Source organism: Ammodytes marinus, assembly GCF_949987685.1.
Source record: "Ammodytes marinus genome assembly, chromosome: 11".
In the NCBI taxonomy this organism is placed as follows: domain Eukaryota; kingdom Metazoa; phylum Chordata; class Actinopteri; order Uranoscopiformes; family Ammodytidae; genus Ammodytes; species Ammodytes marinus.
The window spans coordinates 11,483,943-11,506,986 of NC_137215.1; the positions used below are offsets into that span (position 1 = coordinate 11,483,943).

The 23,044-nt window shown below is 40.5% G+C and overlaps 1 protein-coding gene across 1 annotated transcript in view; it reads left to right on the forward strand.

The window, feature by feature from the left end:
- arid5b (AT-rich interaction domain 5B) overlaps positions 1 to 23,044 on the forward strand; it is a 79,340-nt gene that overhangs the window by 5,721 nt on the left and 50,575 nt on the right. The window contains exon 3 of the mRNA XM_080036897.1: positions 4,826 to 5,060. Coding sequence (XP_079893023.1) covers positions 4,826 to 5,060 — 235 coding nt within the window. The remainder of the gene's footprint in view (positions 1 to 4,825; positions 5,061 to 23,044) is intronic.

Below are 23,044 nucleotides of genomic sequence, written 5' to 3' on the forward strand. Positions count from 1 at the left end.
AGATAGATAATGAACTCATATTGTGTTTCATACCCTCGTCCTCTCTCTCTCCGCCTTCCTCTCTCCTTCTCTTGCTCTCTCTCTCTCTCCCTCTCTGTCTCCTCATTGTCCATGTCACCATGTCCATTACTCAATTACTAATCTCCTTTGGCCTCAGGAATTCCAGCACTGACCTCTCTGAGGCAGCAGGCTGAAACCTTCCCAGCATGACAGGAGCTGTGTGTGTGTGTGTGTGTGTGTGTGTGTGTGTGTGTGTGTGTGTGTGTGTGTGTGTGTGTGTGTGTGTGTGTGTGTGTGTGTGTGTGTGTGTGTGTGTGTGTGTGTGTGTGTGTGTGTGTGTGTGTGTGTGTGTGTGTGTGTGTGTGTGTGTGTGTGTGTGTGTGTGTGTGTGTGTGTGTGTGTGTGTGCTGTATACACTACACTGTATAGAAAGACAGCCACCCACTGGGAGCGTGCACCCCTTGACTCCCAAGCTGAAAGTCCTGTCCGAGCGATGAGACGCTCGGCCGCAGAACGCTGACAGTCAGGAATGTCTCCCTCACGGTTGCGTGGATTTTTTTTTGTTGTTGCAGGGAATTGTTCTCAGTGTGATATAGAATATTTCAGGGTGCATTGTTTCTAATTGGATCACAGAATATTGAATTGGTCGGAATGTCCCTTATGTGCTGTTATTGCCACCAGTGCACCGACGCCACCCATATAAAATTGAATGATATGGATTTCAGCGGGGGGTATAATTTCAATGGGATTGGCGGAGAGTCACGCGTCGCTGGAACTGAGTTATCTACAGTTTCACAGCACAACTCTGTTTTTTTTTTCTTTCTTTCCCTCCTCTACTTCTCAGTCCATTATGTGCAGTCATAGCAATAAATTCTCCCAGTAATGTTTTTGGAGATATCATGCTGCTGCAGTAATAACATGAATTATTGATAGAAGAACGGAGACGGAATGTAACATTTATCTGTTAATGTGTTACCTTCCTTTTAAGTCAATCATAGAGTGAGACGTTAGTGAGTGCGAGTGTGCGTTGATTGATTGATGTGCCCGGTGGTAAAGCTATCGTAGTACATTAGAGACATTTACTGTAGAATTCATAAGTGTATAAATGCTCTTAATGCATCTGTGTAGGGAGTGTCACTGGAAATGACACCAGGCAGTTTTGCTATGTTTGCTGATGTGGAGTGTCACCTCTTGGCTGTGGGCTTGCAGTCCTCTGACCTATATTATCAAGTGGGCTGCTGGCTGTGTCTGCTGCTCTGCTAAACTATCAGCTGCCTAACTCGACGTGACAGGACAGTGTGTGTGGATGGGCGGCATTTACAGAAGAGCAAGTTTCTTAGGCTCTCATTTGAAACCCCAAACTGTTGCAGTAGTTAGTTGAGGACCCCTGCAGTGTGGCTGAATGCAGCTTGGAAGGATTAATCTGGGAAGAGTAATGTCTCCTCCCGAAACAGTTGAATAATTGATTTGGTGGAAAATTACCCAATTTGACTAAAACATGAATTGTTTTAAGTCATTCATTAAGATAGTATGTGGGGCTATAATAAATTGATTGTTTTGATTTTCAATTGACAATAAATTCCTAATATTATTATTTTTTGTTATGGATAAGTTTATTCATCACAAGAGAATTGGACAATAAGAAGTCATGATTTGAATGCATCTGTTTGGGTTCTTTTTCACTTTTCAACCGATTATAAAATAAGTTAAACAATCCCTGGTTGCAGCTGTTGTTTAGTCTTTTTCTCATTTTTGTTTAAAAAAAAATTCTTCATAGTGATTGTCTTCATAGTGACAAACCAGACTGGCGTAACATTGTTCTTGTGGTCATTTCTCACTAACTGACTGGATTGACTCTTCTCAGAACCCCCCCCCCCCCCCCCCTTACATGGAAAACACATTTCCTAACCCTACACTATGAGCCGTAACATTTCTCAATCAAATATCATGACTTATGCAACCCACGGGCCCATTATTCAGCTTCCTCACTGTATGTGCTGCGTTACACAACAGCCCACAGACTTCAGCCAGAGTAAAAGTTGGCAAAGCTAATGGATGTAACCTGTTTCAGCTGCGTTCATAGACTGATTATGTGCTGGACTGTGTTGACAGCTGCTGGATTGCTCTCACCTGTTGTGTTTTGCTCTCAAGCTGAACAAGTCCCCAAACAGGATCTGTTGACACTCACACAAGGCACCATGTCATTCAGCTGATTGATATAGTGGGAATGGCTGTGTGTTTTTTAGGCTTTTCTGTTGCTCTGTATGTGTGTACTCTGGTGTGCTATTGAATAACTTGGAAATATTGTTGTTTGACTCATACATCAGCAGCGGAACATTCGGTGCATCATTTTTGTTTGGAATGGACATAAATCCTGCTTGTGTTTCTCCATGTGCTGTCAGCAGATCACATCAAAGTACAGTAGCTAATTCTGTAGAGATACAGAACAATGCGTTTTTTTTTTAGTTTTTTTTTTGGCTGCAGGCTGAATGCTATTTACTGTTGCTCTCCATTATTCAAATGGCCTGATTTTCTGAAAGGCAGAAACAGCAGTCAGTTTTTCATTGCATGGAAAGCCTGTTACAACCACCCGCCACCATTTGACAGCCGAAGACAGCTCATTATAAGAAGACCGAAAACCCATGTTTGATGTTTCTACTTAGTGAGGGAGGCACAGCTATATCAAGCTATCCCTCGCAGGCTTTTCCTTTATAAGGAAATGCTGTCTCCAACTGGTTGGGATTTGATATGCCTGTAGTTGCAGATGTGAGAACTGAATGTGGGTAATTGTATAGACAGAGCACTCGGTGAGAATCTGAAACATTGAAAAGAAAAAGTCATGTGTTTGTTTTTTGAATACAGAGACAAAATAACAGGAACACTTTGAAATGATCCATTAAAATATGGCAACTGCAGCTTAAAGAAAAAAAACTTGACATTTGAAGCTTCAGAAGGATTTACTGCAGAGTTGTTCTTTTGGTTTTTATTAGACCGTATATAGGTATAGCTTTTATTGCCCCCTCTACATTCATACATGTAGCACGTAAACATGTCAATATAGATTAAATGAATGTTATTTTAATGTCAGTATTATACAGGCTCTTTGTGGGAAAACGTGTCCAGGCAGACAGATGTCTGGTAAATTGGAAATAACCAAGGTGAACATCAGAGACCCACTCTGTGTCTGCGACTGCGATTCGGGCCGCCACACATCTGTCCTCCAGATTTCCCCCCGTTTCTGTAATAGCCATCTTCCAGCGCACCACTCCACTATGTTGGTAACAAACACTTCAGCCATTAGCCCTTCAAATGGAAACACATTTCCTTCCCTCTGCATTGGCCTTGTAGTTCTCTTCAAGTATGATATTAAAAGGGCTTGAATCAACTGTAGGAAGAAAAAAAAAAGGTCGACGCACACACTGGAGAGTGAGAAAATCTTATTAAGGGAGCCAACTGAACAGAATAAAGTGTACACAAGAGCAGCACAGCTTTATTCAGTCTCAGCCATGCCCATCAATGCTATAGCGTTACATTTATAGTTTCCTGACAGTGTCACATTAGTTTAATGGTATGTCAGGAAGAGCATTTATTACACTTTCACTGCAACAAATAACTATTTCTTCTACTTGTCTACACTTTGAAGCTGTAACCGTATAGCCAGTGAGTGTGACTGGCCATCCGAAAAGCCTCAAATCTCAACGTTCATAATATGCTGAATATCAGGAGCCAGACTTCCTGCGGTAAATGCTAATCAAAAAGTCCAAAAAACCTTCACGTCCTCATTGACTTTGATTTAACTGCTGGCATAAATTCAATTCAGCAATCATCCGCATCATCCATATTCATGGTGCCATAATTTACTTACATTAATGTGCATCCACAGCCGTGATGCTGCTCGGCGCACATACCAATTTATTTGATAAATAATGACGCTGTGTTGTTTGTCCTGCTTCCTCTTTGAACCTCATTATGATCACCCATGTACTGCCATACATATTTTACTAGTGGTGGAAAGTAACTAAGTACATTTACTACAATACTGCACTTAATACAAATCTGAGGTCATTGAAATGTAGTGGAGTTTTTTCATTTTTTCATTTATTTAACACTTATAGTTCATTTTACTTTGCTGCTTAAGGTTTTACATGATAAAAACACACAATACATTATATGATGACTACAATAGTACTACTATTCAGTAGTGTAACCAGGAAAGTATATGATGACTACAATAGTACTACTATTCAGTAGTGTAACCAGGAAAGTATCTGTATTGACAAACTACAACCTTAAAATGTTCTTGCTTATACAGTATTCCTGTAGTGATTAAAAAAATATATAGAACACTTCCAACACTGTTTCTTTCTATCGGCTAATGTATGCCACACAATATATTTATTTTAAAATATTATTTGAGAGAAGTATGAGTCAAGGACTAATGTAAAACAGTAATTGTTCTGATGTTAAAGGGGAACATGTATTCAAGGAACTGAAATGTGTTGCACTTGCACAATTTGAAAAAGTTGCACAATCGTTGTTGTTGTAATTGTTACATTTTCTGTTTGTTTTAGTGTTTTTCTAGTCCTTTCTTTGTCTTGTTTTGTGCAATTATTTACAGTGCAAAATATGTTCCAATTTTAAAATTCCAATCATGCCTACCTGCAGATGTGTCTTTTAAACACAGTTTCCAGCATGTAGCCGTAAAGAAACTGGGCACGAATAAATGATCGGTGACCTTGGCACAGTTCCATTTATGTAACTCTCCTTTTTTTTATGTGCTTCTGATTGTAATTGGGATTGTGCAACGCTGTTCCTTTTCTTTCAGCACGAGGTAATTGCCGTGTCTGAGAAGGTGATTGTGCGGCTGGAGGACCTGGTGAAGTGGACTGTACCAGACTTCTCAGGATGGACCCACTGTCTGAAGGCCGAGCCTCTCAAAGCCTCTGTGCTCAGAGAGCTGGGCACCAATGGGAGGAGAGAGGCCCTCCACCGCTATCGAGAGAGCACCCTGACCAGTGGACTCAACTTCAAGGATGTTCAAAGGGAGCGGACACAGCTAGGTAAGCGCCAGCAAAAAAAATAAAAATACAATTTAAAATTTTTATTTTTAAAGAATGTCCTCATTTTGAAAATGTACCGCGCAGTGTTTCCAATTTCTCCTGGCTGCTGTGTGGAAATGTTTATGTATTTGTGTTCTGTCTCCACCATAAATCAACTCATGTTTATTGTCCTTTGGTTGGTTTAACAAGTGTTGTCTTGTCTGCAGTAATTCACGAGTATGTGTAGTTGGAATTCCTCCCGATATATAATGAGCTGAGAATCACACTAGTAGGGGAAGGCTAGAGGCAATAATAATGGCAACGCATTACAATCCTACAGTAGAAACAGCCCTGTTTTCCCTGAGTGTGACAAAAACAAAGGCAGCGTAGCGGGGATCACATAACTCAGCTGGTAATGTCTTTTAGATTATTGAGTCACATCAAAACTGCAGTCCACAGCACCTCTTGACATCTTCTTATCCTCAGTTCAGATTGTAATTGGCTGTGTATCTCAGGAGCTTTAAGTATCATTGGTGTGTGTGTGTGTGTGTGTGTGTGGGTGTGTGGGTGTGTGTGTGTGTGTGTGTGTGTGTGTGTGTGTGTGTGTGTGTGTGTGTGTGTGTGTGTGTGAATTGCTGCCTGGCGTGTTTCTCATGTACACGGTGCCATTAAGTGTTAGTGATTCTTGCACTGGGTCTGGCCACAGTTCTACTATCCGTGAATCAGGCCCAACATAAAGCTGGATTTCTCAGTGGATGACTCAGTCGATGCAAATAAGAAACTCTGGCATTTGAGCCTAATAATCAGAGAGAACATAATGTTCCCTTTGAAGCTGTTTCCCACTTATTTGCCTCTCTCTCTCTCTCGCTCTCTCTCTCTCTCTCTCTCTCTCTCTCTCTCTCTCTCTCTCTCTCTCTCTCTCTCTCTCTCTCTCTCTCTCTCTCTCTCTCAGATGGCTGTGATGTAATGCCTTATGCTGATTATAATGGTGTAATGTAGCTTAGAAAAACATGCTTGAAATACCATCACAATTACCGTACCTCTTGTCATGTTATAAGTATTCTGGTGATTTTGGTTTTATTAGCCTCCATGAATGTATTTTAATAATCATTTTGTTCCTATAGCCTACATTGGAGAGAAACATTTTTTTTTGTTGCCTTTTCTTTGTAGAAAATGGCGGCTTATTGATGAATCTCATTAGTGTTTTCTGCTCGGGATCTTCCAGGAATGCTGTAATGCCCTTGATTACTCGACTTTGCTTGAATCTCATAATACGCTAAAAGGACAAGAGGATCAATAATGGATGCTTTGTTGCTATTTCACCAATCAATATAGTCTGATTGTGTGCGTGCTTGTGTGTGTGCGTGTGTGATTGCTTGCTTTTGTAAACGGACGTGTCAGGCTTCTTCTTAAAAAGATATTATGGCTTACTCACTATAGATGTGAGGTGTTGTCCATATTTTATAGATTTATCCATTGTCAGTGTACTCACCTGACGAAGACGCTGTTGTTACTGTGTGTGTGTGTGTGTGTGTGTGTGTGTGTGTGTGTGTGTTGCTAATGAGCAGCGCTGCCGTTAATGACTCCATCAGGCTTCTTCTAAATGCACTTGTCACTCCGATGGGACACTCTGCCAGAGATTCTGCCCACTCAGCAGAACTGGGCTGAGACTCTGGCAGGGCACCAGAGAGACAAACACGCACACACTCTGTCACACACATACACATCCATGGGCACGTGCACACAATGCTACACGCCGGCAATCAGTGGTGTGTGTGTGTGCGCTCACTTATCCATTTGTTTGTTTGCTCTCCACATCTTTGCCGTGTGTACTGTCTGTCTGTTGTTGACCGTCTAACAATATGAGAGGGGCAGGGGAGTTTGGGAGAAAGTGAGAGAGATCACTTATTCATCAAGGCAAATGCCTGTTACTCTGTCTGAGCGAGGGGTTTGCATAGAAATATGAAATATGCCACTGCAATGCTGCTGACTTACTGGAATGAAATATTCATGCCACGGCAGCAGCAGATCAGATAGAAAAAGCAGGCTTCAAGCATCTTGTAGCTTAACATCTGTAATTCGGTGTAACATGTTGGCTCATTGACTAAACTGACTTCTTTATGATATGGCTCTAGCCTACTACATTTTTGGCATTCTGTTTATGAACAGAATAGCCTGGAGGTGGCTGCTCCGCTGTATAACTTGAATGATATATTTGCCGATTGTTATTCTCAGTCTGATCTGTAACTATGTCAGAGGAATTGGATTGTTCCCCATAACAGGATACTGCAGAAACACCACAAGCTGCACAGAACACCATTGTGAGCTAAAGAGCAATAAAGTGTGCCATTGTTATGGAGGGAAACTGTTCTCCTTTTCTTTTCCAAGTGCGTATCCTAACTTTTCCTGGCACGCTGCCAACGTGCATTAAGTCCACTGTTATGTATTTGTGTCTCACAGGCAGATATATTAAAAAATACTAAAAGACCAATGTGCCTCAAATAGCATAATGACAATTGTATTGTTCACAGCACTGTGGTTTTGGGGAGTGAACAAAGCTCTTTTCTGTCGTCAGAAATGCATAAAGAGTGAAACCAAAGATGCCCACACTGAATAAAGTCATTAATTAGAGGAACAAGTGACCTTTGCTGCTGTCCTGCAGCACAGACAGCTGTGACTCTCTAAAACCCTGTGAGGCAGAAAGATGATTGGTATTATAACTCAAATTCCAGCTTCAGCCAGGCTTTGAAACACAAGAGCTGGCTGCACTGCTAAGGCCGCAGGAATGAAGAAACTTTCTCTAAAAGGGAAAAAATGATTTAATTTGTACAGTTTAAGAAACAACTGGCATCAGTCTGTTCTTTCCAAGAGTCGCCACTCTAATGTCTGTGGACTTTTGTAAGCTGCATATATGATGCTACCACCACAGCACTATTACATCTATATCTGGCTTATTAACAGGTTACATCCTGTTTGTTTAATCCCTACACAAAGCAAAGTGTGAACACGACAGGTTGTGCTTTCACAGGAGTAATGTTGTATTTCTTGTTGGGGCACTGTATCTTACTCTTGTTGTTACTGTGGTTGCTACAAAGCTAGGCTAGCGCTTTCCCCGTTTACAGTATTTGTGCTTTGCTAAGCTAATCTTACTTGTTGCTGGTGGCAGTATCGTTCTTCTTATTTAGGCTAATTCTCAGCAAGATGGCGGATCAACATGTTTCATAATTAATTTGTCCTTTGAGTAGGCAAACGTATCGTTTTTCAAGGATCTCCAAAAATAACACAAGTCGCATTTAAACATGCTGTATAAAAAAAAAATACTTAATTGAATTAGGCCTACATACCCTACAGTAGGCCTACTCCGATAGTAATAACATGTGAGTGCATGAAGAGTGATGTATTGTATTTTTCAGTCCTTACATAATCTGTAATGTAATTCACTTAATCAGGTAAACTGTCCACTCAGTTTATCTTGTATTGAAGTGAAGTGAGCATTAGCGGTTCTTTTTTCAGTTCAATCCAACAGGGATGTCTTGCCACGGAAGTTTACATTCTGCCCCTCTATCTCTCCCCAGAGAACTGGCCTGATTTTTTTTTTTCTTCTTTTTTTTCATTGCTGCCTGCCGAAATTGGTTTCTGGTCGTATACGAGGGGGCCGAGCGTTTGGAGAGCTGTATCTGCTGATACAGTTTGTTGTTGGCTTGTGCTGGGAAAAAACAAAGCTGTAGAAGGAACATAATTTAAAAAAACTAAAAATTAAAACCCACAAAGGATGGCTCTTGCTCACAAAATAGCTCAATATGTTTTCTGTCTTGTCTTTCTTTCTTTCTTTCTTTCAAATCAAGCCCCCTCAGTTCGGAAGCCAACCAGCAGATAGTGAGTTGAGATATTTTGGAGGATTATACAAGGTCATAGGCTTGTGACTCCTGCATTCAAAGAATATAGATGGTGTTCCTGACTCCTGCCCTCGCCAATAGTATCATTTGTAGCTGGTTCATCCCTCAGCGCTGTGAGGTTCAGGGCTCACTGATCCAGACAGGAGAAAGTTACCATGCAGGGCGCAACAAAAATATCCAGTGTATTGCAAAAATCAGTCACCCAATCCTTTTGACCTTTCTATATTATTTTGTGCGGCTGTACTTTTTCTTAAGCACATGAAGCCATAAAATTACACTGATAACGTTGTTTGTGTTCATTTCTTATCGCTGACAAATATTTGTATACGATATTTTATGCATCCTGCAGTGCTGTATATTAAAAGTGCTCTGCCTGTCGTCCGACCCAACACATTTACACAGCAGATATAGTCGAGTTGAGTATGCGTGATGGATTAGATATCCGAAAGTGTGAGGCTTTTCATTGAATATTCAGTAAATGATGGTAATGAAGGTCAGATATTATTATTCAAGGATAGATGTATGAAAAGCTGCTTTGATGGATGTTTTACATCCAATATCTCCATCAATGTCCAAAGAAAACAATGTGTTAGGATATATTGGAATCAAAATGCACTTTGTTGTTAGTTGAATGTTAATAAAGAATGGCATTATGGAGTATTTCCCCTATTATACGTGATATTAATTACTGTGTGTATGTGTGTATGTAGTATATTTCAGGTGAAGTATGATACATTATATTCATTCTGCGGGCACTTTACGCTTAGAACCTGCTTAGAATTAGAATTAGTGCGTAGGCTGGAATCAGGACGCACCCATAAATCATTTTATGTGATCAGAGCTAAACGTACATTGATTGAGCTGGAAGGAGCAAGCAGGCCGATGAGGCACCGAGCAATATCAGCACATTTTCAAGATTCTTTAAAGCCTGGCCCCGCTCAAGGGATAGAAGCGCTGTACTTCCCCTCTCTGATGCAACATCTGATCGGTATGCCAGGGCTTGGCACACATATACCCCAGGTTTGATATCCAGACAATATTTCAGTGGGAACATTTCAATTTGATGTAGAGGGCAGATTCTGTCCCTTTTTCAGAGAGCGTTCAGGGCGTCATCACAGAATGTTGATGCAGGTTAGGAAACCGGGCGATAAGAAACACAGACGGATGCCGTCTCCTCATGGTTGATTTGTCTCGGTGACAATGCAGAACAATATTTGGAACTCTGACTCACTATCACACAGGCAAACATGTTTTATGTCTTGACTGCAACGTGGGAAGGAGGAGTAAGCGCTTTCTTGGAAAAAGATAAAAGGAGCGTGTCGCGGTGTTACGAGAGTAATGGTATGTTGTGACTCTGACAGAGGAAAGAATGCTCCTGTAAGGCGCACCGCACCACCGTACCCCCTCCATTCACAAGATGTGGCAGATTGTATCGCTTGCACTTGTTTGCTTTCCGCCCCACAAACATATTTGCTTCCCCCTTCTGCTCTCTTTCAGCAGAACTAATTCTACAAACTGTCCAAAAATCCCCTTTTGAAGTAATTTAATGGAGTGTTTGTATTGATTATATGCCTCCCTCGCCCCCTCCACCTCTCTCTCACTCTTTCTGTTTCCCTGGCATGTTTTCTTTTCTCGTCTATCTGGTGGTGTTAGGAGGGAGGGTGGGTGGGTTTTATGGCAGTATCTTCTTCATTATGCTCAGACCTGTAGGAGAGAGAGAATCACAAGCTGTTTTTCCTCACTGATGTGCTCATATCATTAATTCACTTCTGACTGGCCGGAAGCCAGAGAATTCTAAATCTGTAAGCAGTAAATTGTGTGCCGGGGTGGAAAAATCTATTAGATGTTTGAGCATGCCTCGAATTTGAATGGGAGAAGGAGAGAGAGAGAAAGACACACTGTGAGAGAAAGAGAGGGAGAGAGAGAGAGAGAGAGAGACCACACAACAACCGAGCCATATCCTGTTATGGCTCGCAACGTAATCAAATTCCGCTTCTTTAGATGGCTATATTCATTAATAATTTGTGTTATTTTATTTCTGGAACGTCACATAATGTGTTTTTCTCCGACTTACGCAAGGGAGGGGGGAATGAAGGCTGGTGGATGGTTAAACAATGAGGATGGCCTCGGAGGAAATGAAGAGCTCTGTCTCTCCCATCACAACAGTTGTGTCTCTCTTCTCTCCATTAGTCTGGTCTGGAACAACAGAGATGCTATTGATGTGACCTCTGCCAGGCATCTTAAAAAGACAGAAAGGCAGTGAGGTTCGCCTTTTAATACACTGGCTAGTCTGCCACCTAGACACATATCCTCATAGATTTAATCCTGTTTCTTCTTTTTTAGATTTTTTTTTAGGAAACATTTTGTTTCATTTTTCTTTAACAAATTGCCTGCCACTTCCAGTTACACTCTGACTCACTCTTTAGTGTTACACAACCAACAGCCTTTCTGGAGAAAATTATGCTCATTTTCTAGTATTACATCAATATTAATATTTCAGTATAGGACTGCTTTCTGTACATGTTCCTCCCCCCCCTGTTTTCTTTCTTCCTGCCGGCTTCACGTTCTGCCTTCAGATAGATATGGAGGCCTCTGTGCTGCTCAGTAGGCATTCACAGACTGTACAATTAACAACTCTGCATATTTTATGAGCATGCCAGTCCATCTGCTTTATGAATGCATGTAAAACAGTCCTCTTGTGGACACCCTGTCGTGCATATCAAAAAGGAGTTTAGGTGGAAATAAACATTCTGAAAATATGCACAAAGGGGGACGTGGCATTGTGAGAGGAATACGAACAGTGATGGAATGTGCACATTTGAGGCACTTGTATTTATATATATATAGCAAATGTCTTCATTATGATTAATATGCTGACCTGAATTGTGATACTGGAAAGACATCATAAGTGACATTTTATATTATCTAAAAGATTTCTCCACATTGCAGTTTTGCTAGTCATACCTAAAAGGATCTGAATGCTACTCCCACTCAATAGGACCAGCATGGGCTGTTTCTAATAAAGGCACATGGACATGATTTAGATTACCGCATTATCTTTGACAAGTGAATCTAGAAAGTGGAGCTGTATTTCATTTGATACTGACATCAACAATAAATAATAAAGATGTACTTAGTGACTGGGACCAAACAGGGTGTTTTTTTTCTGTGATGTGTATTGGCTGAACAGTTCATTCTGATCAATAAACATCTGACTGGCTTATTGTGCTTTTCCATTTTTAACATGAGCCTGAACGACCCTGTTTCTGTCTCTTACAACTTTACGCTTTGTGGTTACATGATTTTACGAGATTTACTGAACTGTGCACATTGATAATAATTCTTTGATTTCCACAACAGGGTGTGTGAATAAAATGAACGCTCACATTAAATGCCTATTTAATTCTAACTTCCCATTACAGTGTTGGTAAAACACTTTCCGTCAGAGTATAAATAGCTCTCGTCACTGATTGCAGATCAGCTTCTCGACATCCACTTAATATCTGTCATAATCTGTAAGGCAGAACTGATGCAAGAGGGTCCCATAGGCACGCTGCAGGATATATACTGTAGTTCACAGCATGGCAGATAGGCTTCCAGTCTTGTAGTAATGACATAGTGATCATTTCACAGCATTGAGGTAATGCATTTTACCCACATTGAAAGGTAATGGCAATGGCAGCTTTGATAGATTCCAGACTTCGTGTGCGCGCGTGTGTGTGTGTGTGTGTGTGTGTGTGTGTGTGTGTATGTGCGTGCGCATGCGCTGATACTTGCTTGGGTACGTAACTGCTCTTAACGCTTTTGTTAAGACAAAGAAACACAAATGACATCATTTTGTATTTGTATAATGTCTTGTTGCAGATAGTGTAATACATTTTTGTTCCTTTTTATTGACAGAGGAGTTGGAAGGAGCGCCTAGGCCGCCAACAATATATCGTTGATGTGTCGCTCTTTCCTCTTTCTCAACCTGTCAGTCCATTTCCTTGTTATGTACTGGCCTACACTTGGCAAAATGAGAGGCATCCAGCCCGTCTTGTTTTCCCCCTCGGCCATAACTCCGTGAAAAAGCTGTTGCTATCGACGTGTCAGAGGATAATTTCTAAAGTTAACAAAAGCAGACTCACACAATCGCTATGCTCCACTGTGGAAGGTCTCGGAATTCGTCTCGCTAAAGATATTCATTAAATGTGAAAAAAGAACCGCTGAGGAGAGGCAGGGGCTGCCCTCAGATAAAGCTGGATAAATGTGCCTGATATTTCAGTGTTGGTTTTTCCTGTGGTGCAAATTCCAGGAGCCCTTTTGTTCATTTATCGCCTCCTATCTGATGACACACATATGTTGCCAGTCCTAACAATGGTGACTTATTAAACAACAGGAGACTTTGCCAAATAATTAGTATGATTCATCATATCGTTGTCCTGTCATGTCTCTTCTCACTATGTTATTATACTGTACCACAATACATAGCAGTCCGAGGATGGGCTTCACACATTTCATATTGGACTGTAAGTAGTTTATTTTTTTAAACAAAACAAAACAGCAATATTACTGAGAGAAAGGGCATTTTCTTGGTTACCAGCAAACATAAACTTGTTATCCGAGCTAGTCGAGACTCTCCATTGAAGTTCTTATCTTATTTTTTTCCCCTGTGCAATGTGAGACAAGCGGCCCCAAACACTCTATATGTGCTGCACTACAGTGATTACGGCTATGTTGGTGCAGCAGAGGTTTGCCACATCAGAGGGTGTGTTCTGTAATCGGGAATGAATGAGTTTAAAGCCAAGCTGGAAGCACTTTATCAGAAATTACCTGCTTGTTTAGCCAGATACTGTGCTTGTCACATGAATAACACAGCAGCCTTGTGAAAACAGCTTGTGCAGGACCCAGCTGAGGGGAACTTCAAACGGATATCATTAGGGCTTGTGGAGAGAAAACAATTGTTAGTGGTTGTTGTATTCTTTTCTTTTTTTTTTCTTTTCTTGCGGTGCTGTTACAATATGTAATCAAAGCTAATTACACACCAGAATATTCAGCAGAAAATCCTACAGTTTGTATTCCTGGGATTTGGTTTGTGTGTCTGTCTTCAATGCGCTTGATACCAATGACAGCACATAAACAAGAAATCTGAACAGATGGCACCGGTTTTTAATGACATATTGCTATCTGTAAAGTCTCGCTCTAAGCCACAGACTAAAACGTCTCCCCTTGGGGAGCGCACCGCTCTAGTTGTTATCATCCGCTGCTAATGTCACATCTTTTCTTTGCCACATTGTCAAGTCCTCCAGCTAAATAATTGCAATGTAAATTGAGTATTGTGCTGGATGTAATTATTGAAAAGGGTTCCAGTTGGCTTAACTCAACGGGCTGTTTATTTAAGGGCTTCCTCCTCCGTACAGATCTGATGATAGAGAGTGTGTGAGAGAGAGAGAGAGAGAGGGAGAAAGAGAGGTTCTTATTTAATGACAGGAATTCACAATGGAGCCATGCTGAATGACAATACCCCCCCTTCTCTCTCTCTCTCTCTCTCTCTCTCTCTCTCTCTTTCTCATTACAGTTTTACCAATGGGAAACACGCCTCACCCAAATAGCCTCAAGTATTATTCCTTTCTCTCCCCCTTCTGTCCTTTTTTCATTCTTTACTGAAAACATATTAAATCATGTTGCCTTTTACAAAGTATACGCCCAAAAAAACTGTCTTAGTTGATAATGAGGGGCCCTTCTTTAAAGGAAATACACATGGCAACTTTGATCTGGAATGGCATGTAATTCCTTGCCTGACCCAATTCCCAATCTCCTGATAAGATTTTTTTTTCTCTCTCTCTCTCTCTCTCTCTCTCTCTCTCTCTCTCTCTCTCCCTCCCTGCTTTCTTTCCTATTCACGCAAAAGGGGAACTTGATTTCCCATTAAAGATACATTTAAAGCCAAACATGTCATCCGTTCCATTGTGCTGGAGGACAGATATATGTGAGGTTGGAAAAGGCTGTCTACTTTCGGGCTCAGCCGAAGGGGAAACAATCCACGTATCCCAGTCTTTGGCTGACAACCTCTGAGATCTGTGATCACAGCTGCTCAATTGGGTTTGTGTCGGACAGAGCCGCGTGACAAATGAGAGTGTCCCGTCATAGCAGATAGTGTATCATCACCTGGGTGTAAAAGCTTTTGGGGATCGTTTTGAGGAGAGGGAAAGAGACACCGAGAGGCCGCTTTCACTTGTTTGTTTAGTCAAAAGGCAGCTGTACCTTTCTGCAACCAGAGACAGTTGATTAAATTTGCTCCTTGTGGTATTTGCACATTTTGGGTTCTCCCAGAGCAGCTTCTTTTTTACTCTCCGAATTGACTGTGCCATAAGTGGATTGACCCCCCCAAAAGCCAGCAGTAGTCTTTCATTAGTCAGGATGCAGCCGGGGACCAGACAGCCAACAGTGTTTAGGGCCAATCCATCGCAACACAAGAGGGGCTCAACATGGCACAAGCTCGTCTTCTTCATAGTGACGGCAACAACGCGCCCTCTAACCTCGTAGTAATCACGCTTACAAACTTTTCTTTCTTCCTTCCTCATGACTCTGATTTTTCTGAGGGGCCTTAGAGACGTCTAACTTCATCTAGCGCACAAAAAGGGGCCCAATGGAACCCCCCCTCTCCCTTCCGCTTGCTCATTTGTTAAAAGGAGGACGTTGTTTTTTGATAGTCAAAAGAAGCAATTTTGTTTTTTGACAAGGAGCCCCTCTGAGTAAGTCCTTCATGTATTACAGGACCTATTAAATGCAAACTTTTCAATCTGGCAATCAATACGGCAGGCAGCCCTCCCTGGCCCTGTGCCAGAGACATTAGGGCTGCGAGCGATGGTTGCTAGGGAGCTGAGCCTGCTCAGGGGAGAGAATGTTTAATGTAATAGAATCACATAAATCAAGCGGAGGAAAGTGCTTGTGTTGTTTCTTCTCGTCTCTTCTCTGTTTAACTGAAAACATTTAATAAGGGCGTGTGTGTTTTTGAAATTTTGGTATGGCCATTTTTTCTTTTCCCCCCTTCCACCTCCCTCTGTCAACCGCAAGAACATCTGGGATGGAATTAAGCTGAGGGAAGTTAAATGTTCTGTTTTTATGTGTGTGTGAATATTGTGTGTACAGTTCCAATGATTGTAACTACCAGTGTGTGTGTGTGTGTGTGTGTGTGCGCGCGCGCGCCTGCTTGTTTTCCTACTTTGTGTCCTCAATCGTTGTGCACGCTTGAATAAATTAAGTTGGAAATTATATAAGTGTTTCTACTGTTTTATTTTAATTAAATAAAACAGTAACAGGCCCCTGCCCCACCCTGCCCAAACGAACACGAGCACTTTAGTGCTTTACTATAATTAAGAACAGGAGCCAGCATGCACATGGAGGGCTCTCTTTCTCCCTCTTTCTATGTATTACTCCTCTGTGTGTGTGTGTCTGACTCTCCCTCTCTCAGCCCTCTGTGCCGTTTCAATAGAACATTTCCTCTGGGTGTTAGTGCCCTTTTGTGGGAATATGATTATTTTAGGAGAATTAGCGCACGTTCATGGCCTTTGAACTTAAGGGCCAGATATCTCTGAAATTCCTACTCAGCCCATTGTATGTGATACTGTAACTACAAATCTTTTTTAACATCATGTAAAAAGAAAAAAAAAAGGTTCAGGTTATCTGTCAAAACTTGAATTCATCATGATTAGTGCAATTGATTCACTCAAACCAGTCCATCCACACTGACAGCTTCTCCACTTATATATGTTTCAGCTTTGTCAGTGGTTTGCAAATAGTCTTATTTTCACCAAAATAAAGCTAAACATAAACACGCTGCTATTGTCCAATTTTCTTCCCAAGAAACCTTCTGGCGGCTTGTTTGTTGCTCGTAAATTCTTCTGTAGTGTACTCGCTCCTGGGCTTGTCACTGAAACAACAGTTACTCTCTCCATAAACTAAACACAGGGCGCCCGACAGCCACGCCTGACAGAGTTATGTGTTGAAATTTAAATGTGTTGTTGAACGTGTATGAATGTTTGGAACATATTGAGTTGACAAGTGGACAGCAAAGAAGTGGGTTGAGCAGTTTACGCACTGGTGGCTTTATTTTCCATCCTGAGAACTGTTCATTGCAGTCTGTGCAGACCATCATGAAGTGCTGTTATTGTTGCAAAATGCAGTTGTTTAACTTAAGTCAAACCAATTGAAATTAAAAGGTTTTTTGTTTAAACCACCCGCTGGACAATCTTTGAACGGCCAACACTGACATACAGTCTCTTTTAAAAAGGTTGATGAATTGAATTGTCTAGCACATAGCTGCATCTTAACACATTCAGTAGACCAGGAGCGACATTATCATTTGTTTAGCGGATCTTCTTCTAGCTATGTTTTTGTTCTCCACCAAGTATTTGCCTCTTAACCTGCTAAATGCTCCACTGTGCTCACCAGCTATAGTTGCTAACTGTTACTGCCTCCCATTTAGTGCTGAGTAAGCATTGACAGTGGTGTTTTAGGGCTTTTCTCGCTATGAACATCATCTGGCTCCTGCTAAACACGACAAGTTGCGGACCGTAAAAACGAAAGAGTAGGTTGAAAGATGCTCTTTTCATGTTACCCATAGTTATTTCATCTATTGTGAATATATGTTTTATGTCTGTTATATCAATTTGATCATTTTATCAGTGGCTTTGCACACATTTGGCAATTAAGGAAGAAAAGCTACTTAATAAGATACGACTATATAGATCCCTAGAGGGAAATTAGCGATGATGACACATGGTTGTAATATCATGATATTGATTTGTGCTAACCCATTTGATCCTCAAAAGCTGTACTGTATGTTAGGTGGCATATCCTTTTAAGAAAGGGTGATTGTGTGTGTGTACATTGTGTTTTGTGAGTGAGAGCACAGATTGAAGCGTGATATGATGAGCTGAGGGAAAGGCGAGTCAGTGTCTGTGACTGATGGCCACTGAGTCATTTTGCAAACACAGTACGTTATTCCACGCAGATCCATTACATCAATGTGACATATTATCTCCAATTGTTCTCCCTCTGAACAAAACTAAACTGAGTGTTAGTGAAGCATTGGGCTTGATCGCGTTTTGCTTTGTTTTACTCCAGTGTGTGTGCGTGTAGTGATTTATTGATGCCGCAATCCCCGCCTAATGAATGTGATTTTGTTTACAGTGCAGACTTGCTTGTAATTAGTGGAATGTCCTAGCACATTTTGTTTCATCCACCATAGGGGGAGTCATTCGCAGATTGGACAAGTGATGAACCGTGCAAATGATTTCATTCCATTTGTTTAATGTAATTCTCAGTTCGTAGGAAACACAAGGTCGCCGCTATAGTGAAATTGTGAGGCGTCGGATCCCCCCCACATGCATCATTTCCATTGGGTGTCATTGACAGATGCTGTTCCCCCTTTATTTGGTCAGGTTTCAATAACATGAAACCAATAGCCAGATCGGACGCCTGCTGCTGCTTATATGTCCCCTTCTCAGTGTCACGTCCTCTCAATGAAAAGGGAGGGAGAGAGAGATAGAGAGAGAAAGAGGTAGAGAGGTAGAGAGAGGGAGGGAGGGAGAGAGAGAGAGAGGTAGAGAGAGAGAGAGAGAATGAATCAGAGATGTGTTATATATTATGAGAAGAGGCTAAATGGAAACAGGGCAACCTCTGAGATCGATCCAGAGCACAAAGGCTGCAGGATGGAGCAAGAATACCAAACAAGAACCCGCTCTTCTCTTCCCTTGTTCTTTCTCCTCTCTTCCTCTTGTAGGTTTTTACCTTCCACCCCTTTTTTATTTTTAGAAGCTTATCGATTTATTTGTTATTGTATTAAAAAAAAACATCAAATATGAAAGTGACATTATTGGCTGTAGGTAACATGCCTCGCCATTTCAACGCCAAACCCACAAAAGCAGCAGGGGATCCAGTAAATTCCTTGGCCCAAGCGGATAATGTGGAAATGTTGACAACAGCAAATTTGAGCCGAGTGAGTGATTTAAGCACTACGGTGGCTGACAGAGAGCATGAGAGTACGTTTTTTCCCCTCCTCTGCTCGTCTGTGACGAGAGAAACGAGCACACTTGCCTGACAGATCTTGTCAGAGCTTGTGGGCACTTTGAAAATGTTGGAGCTTGGCTGAATGTAAAGGACACAGTTTACATGAGTCACTTTCTTGTTTGGTTTTTAATTAGCAGGTGCAGATCTGCTTTTAACCGTCAGCAGCAGCCCTCATATTATTACTATTTTTATTCCCTAAAAATTGTGAAAAAGTTGCTTCAAGAAATTCTCCAATAAAAGCAGAGGACAACCTTTTTATTTTTCCGTTTAAAGAATGTAATGATTTCCGTGATGATTCATCTCTCATTGCAGTAGTGGCTATTCATCCAGCGGAGCAGCTGCTTTAAACACAACTAATGAGTTTCATTTCATACGAGGCATTTCTGAGATTTTGATTACGCAGAACAATTTACCATGCTTGTTATGAAAGATTAATCAGAAAAGATTCCTTTGGTGAAATAATTAAAAATATTATTTTAATTATGTCTGGTAGAATTCTGCTTCAGAGCTTGAACACATCATATTTATTCCTACTAATACTCACTTACTAAACATTTGCTCCTCAAAGGAAGAACTGGAACATTTTCCTCCAAGTGTTATTTTTTTGTATTTATTTAGCAAATACTGTCCATCTGTTTTATAACGTGTTGCTTTTAACTATGTTGGAGTAGACTAGAGATCTGTATTTCACTGTCAGCTACAGTAGCTAATGACTTTACCAGTCTGCTGTGGACATAACAGTGTAGTGTTATACAGTGCTGCGAAATGAGCATTACGTTGTTACTTTAGCATGTTTAGTGCAATAACTATAAATCCCGCGCTTCACATCGTAACTATTTTCCTAAACATGCAAGACAGCAAGCTTTTTTTAAAGTATTCTGTATCCCCTTTTCAGGTTGTTTCATTCAGGGACATATCTAATGATCATTTCCAGTTTGGAATATTCGGTTGATCAGTTTTATTAATTTAAAATATAAAAATAAATTATAATTTGTAACATCACAAGATGACATTAATGGCACATAAAAAAAAATCGAAAAAAATAGATAAAAAGACTAAACTAAAACCAATAATGAAAGAAATAAAAATAAAGGCGGTACAAAATATCGAAAGAGAGATTCAATAATACAGATATTGTTGAATCTTTCTCAATACAAGGTTTAATAATGTTCCAGGGTCCACAGAAACCATCAAGCCTATCACTATCTTGTAGAATGAGGGCAGCCTGTTCCATTGATAGCAAGTCCATAAACTCCTTGGTGGATTGTTTTATGATTTATCTGTACAATTTTGTCTTCGATGTCCAAGAAAGATGCGTATGCTGTTAAAGCATCTCATTTGAGGGTTATTTTGAGAGGAAGACAAAGCGGAAACAGACACAGATATTGCAAAGCGGGTGCTATGAATTTCATCATGTTTCCCATTGAAACGTTTCTGTTTGGCAGATAACTTTTGGATATCCGTGTTCACTTAAAACACAACGCCAAAGAAGGAATTCCCCCTATTCTCTGTGATGGATCACCAGATGTATTACTAGCAGCAAGTTGGTTTTGGTACTGTGCTTTGGAATAGAAAAGAAATGTCTATCTGCAATCCAGGAAATCAATACAATCAAATGTAGCAGTATGGCACTTTTTAAAAAGGAAATGCCGCACCTTTGACTTTTCTTCCCCTGTTTTAGCCTTCAAATCAATAGGTATACAAACAAAAGCAGCACTTGGCTCGAGATCTCTGCTTGTGAAGTTTTTGATTAAAAGTGGTCGTGGAGGTATAATATTGCTTCACCTGAGTGACAGATGTTTGTATGCTTTGGTCTTCAGAAAATCAACACATAGACTACACTGCTTTGTTTGAGTTTAGAGCCCATTTATTAGATTGCCATCTGTCTTTTTCCCTTGGGTTGTCATTCATAACGAAGCACAATCCCACTAAGCCACAGCAGTAACATGTATCAATTCACTCACTTTCTTACAGTTTCTTTAACGGTCAAAGCAATACCTGCTAAAACAAGTATGTTTCTGTGGATAAAGATGATGTAATACTTAAGGTTTTCCAAGCCACAAAGGAGTTTAGCAGACGGTCTGTTTTATGTAATTGTCCTCCTGGCACCAGGCAGTCTAACTGAAACCTTTAGGTTGAAACATTTTAATCTTGCTCCTGACCCCACATTGCACAAGCAGTTGAGTCATTTCTGGACTCCTGATGCAGTCATGTAACGCCTGTGTCTGAAGATGTCAAAATGATATTCCTCTTTGCATCTTAATTTACATATTACAACACTGTCTCAGGCGCTTCTTTAATCTCTGGGAATGTCAGTAGGATCAGTCCCATCCTGTCATCTCAAGACCAAGAGAAAGTCATCCATGCCTGTGTCACATCCTGGTTACATTATTGTAATGTAAGTCTTTTACTTTGAGTATCTACAGCTAGAACAAAGTTCTGCTGCCAGACCCAAATAAGACCAGACGTATGCTTATGAAACTAAACTTTTCATTTTTTAAATCTTTTTTATATTAAAGTTAACCACGTTTTCAGAATTCATTTTTAAATGACCCCATTAATATGCGTTTTCAGGCTTAGCACAGCATAGCTTCAGGCGACATAATTTTTTGGATAAATCAGAAGTACAACAACATTAACTGGCTGAAAAGAACTGTTGAGCAGAGGTTGCAAGATCAATTCATCCAGAAATGGCAGAGCGAGCTTACAAGCATGACTTCCTGTGACACGTACATTGAATTTAAACAAGAGTTTAAATTAGAAAAATATTTGCTATATGAAAACCAAAAGTCCAGGCAGGCTATATGCAATTTTAGAACAAATAACACCAGAATACCCAAAGTCACTGGAAGGTACAAAGGGCTGGAAAGGAGTGAAAGATCTTGCAACCTCTGTGACTCCAACTGTGTTGGTGATGAATATCATGTTCTTTTTGAGTGTACAAATGTAAATGTAGTGTACTTTAGAGAAAAATACCTGCCAAAATATTATGTGTATTACCCATCTAAGATAAAATTGATTTTGGTTTTGAGTTAAAAAAAAACAGGGGTTATTGTTAAAACAGGCGCCTTTCTGAGACATGTATTGCCATTGTTTAAGTAATGTTTTTGTTTTTTGTTTTCTTGCCGTACACCATTGCTTTGTTTTGTAATGATTTAATTTGAACTGTGTGCTCCATGCCATGTGCTATGGCCGTGAGCCTTAATAAATGAAATGAAATGAAATGTTATAGGCACCTTCAACTAGCTAGTACTGCTTCTACTGCTACTTAAACAACAGTAATAAAAGTTCCAAGTCAAAACAGTAAAAACAAGCCATAATAAACAACCCATCAAGGTCTTTTAGCTGTCTGTCTGACTAAGCACAAACGGAGAACAAACATGTCTATTTATGGCTGCCTAACTATGCAGCAGTTTACCATACAATATAATGTCAAACATCTGTCAGTGCTTTTTAAATCGCAGTTGAAAACTCAACTGTGTAGAACAGATTGTTCCTCTTCTCGACATGTTTCCACTGGTTTTGCTCTGATTAATTCATACATCTGTATCAGTTTGTATGTTCTCCTTTTTGTTCAGTTCTTTGTAAACTATTGTTTTAGGAATTAAGACAATACTAGTGAAACAAGAATGAAAAGAAAAAGGTGGTCAAAACTGAGGCATAAATTCTGACTTTCAATCCCTCAAGCTCCAAAAACACTGGATGCTAGGATTCCCACAATGCAACATGATATCGCTTTTCATTAGGGCTCTCTTTGCTCGTAAATCCCCATGTTCTTTATACACCCCCCCCCCATCCCCAGTTTGTAACACATGTTTTCTGTTACACATTGCATAGTGTACAAGCCCAACCCTGATGGCATCACTATGACATCATCAGGGTTATTTTTCCAGAATTTGGAATGCTGCCCTCTGAGCTGCAGAATAAATATCACAACTTTTCCCATGGAGTACCACTGGTAGTACTCCGTAGTACTAATGTATTACACTAAAATGCCCCTTTTAGGTGTAATACATTTGTATAGAGCATCACATATCGAACCTAACTAATACTATG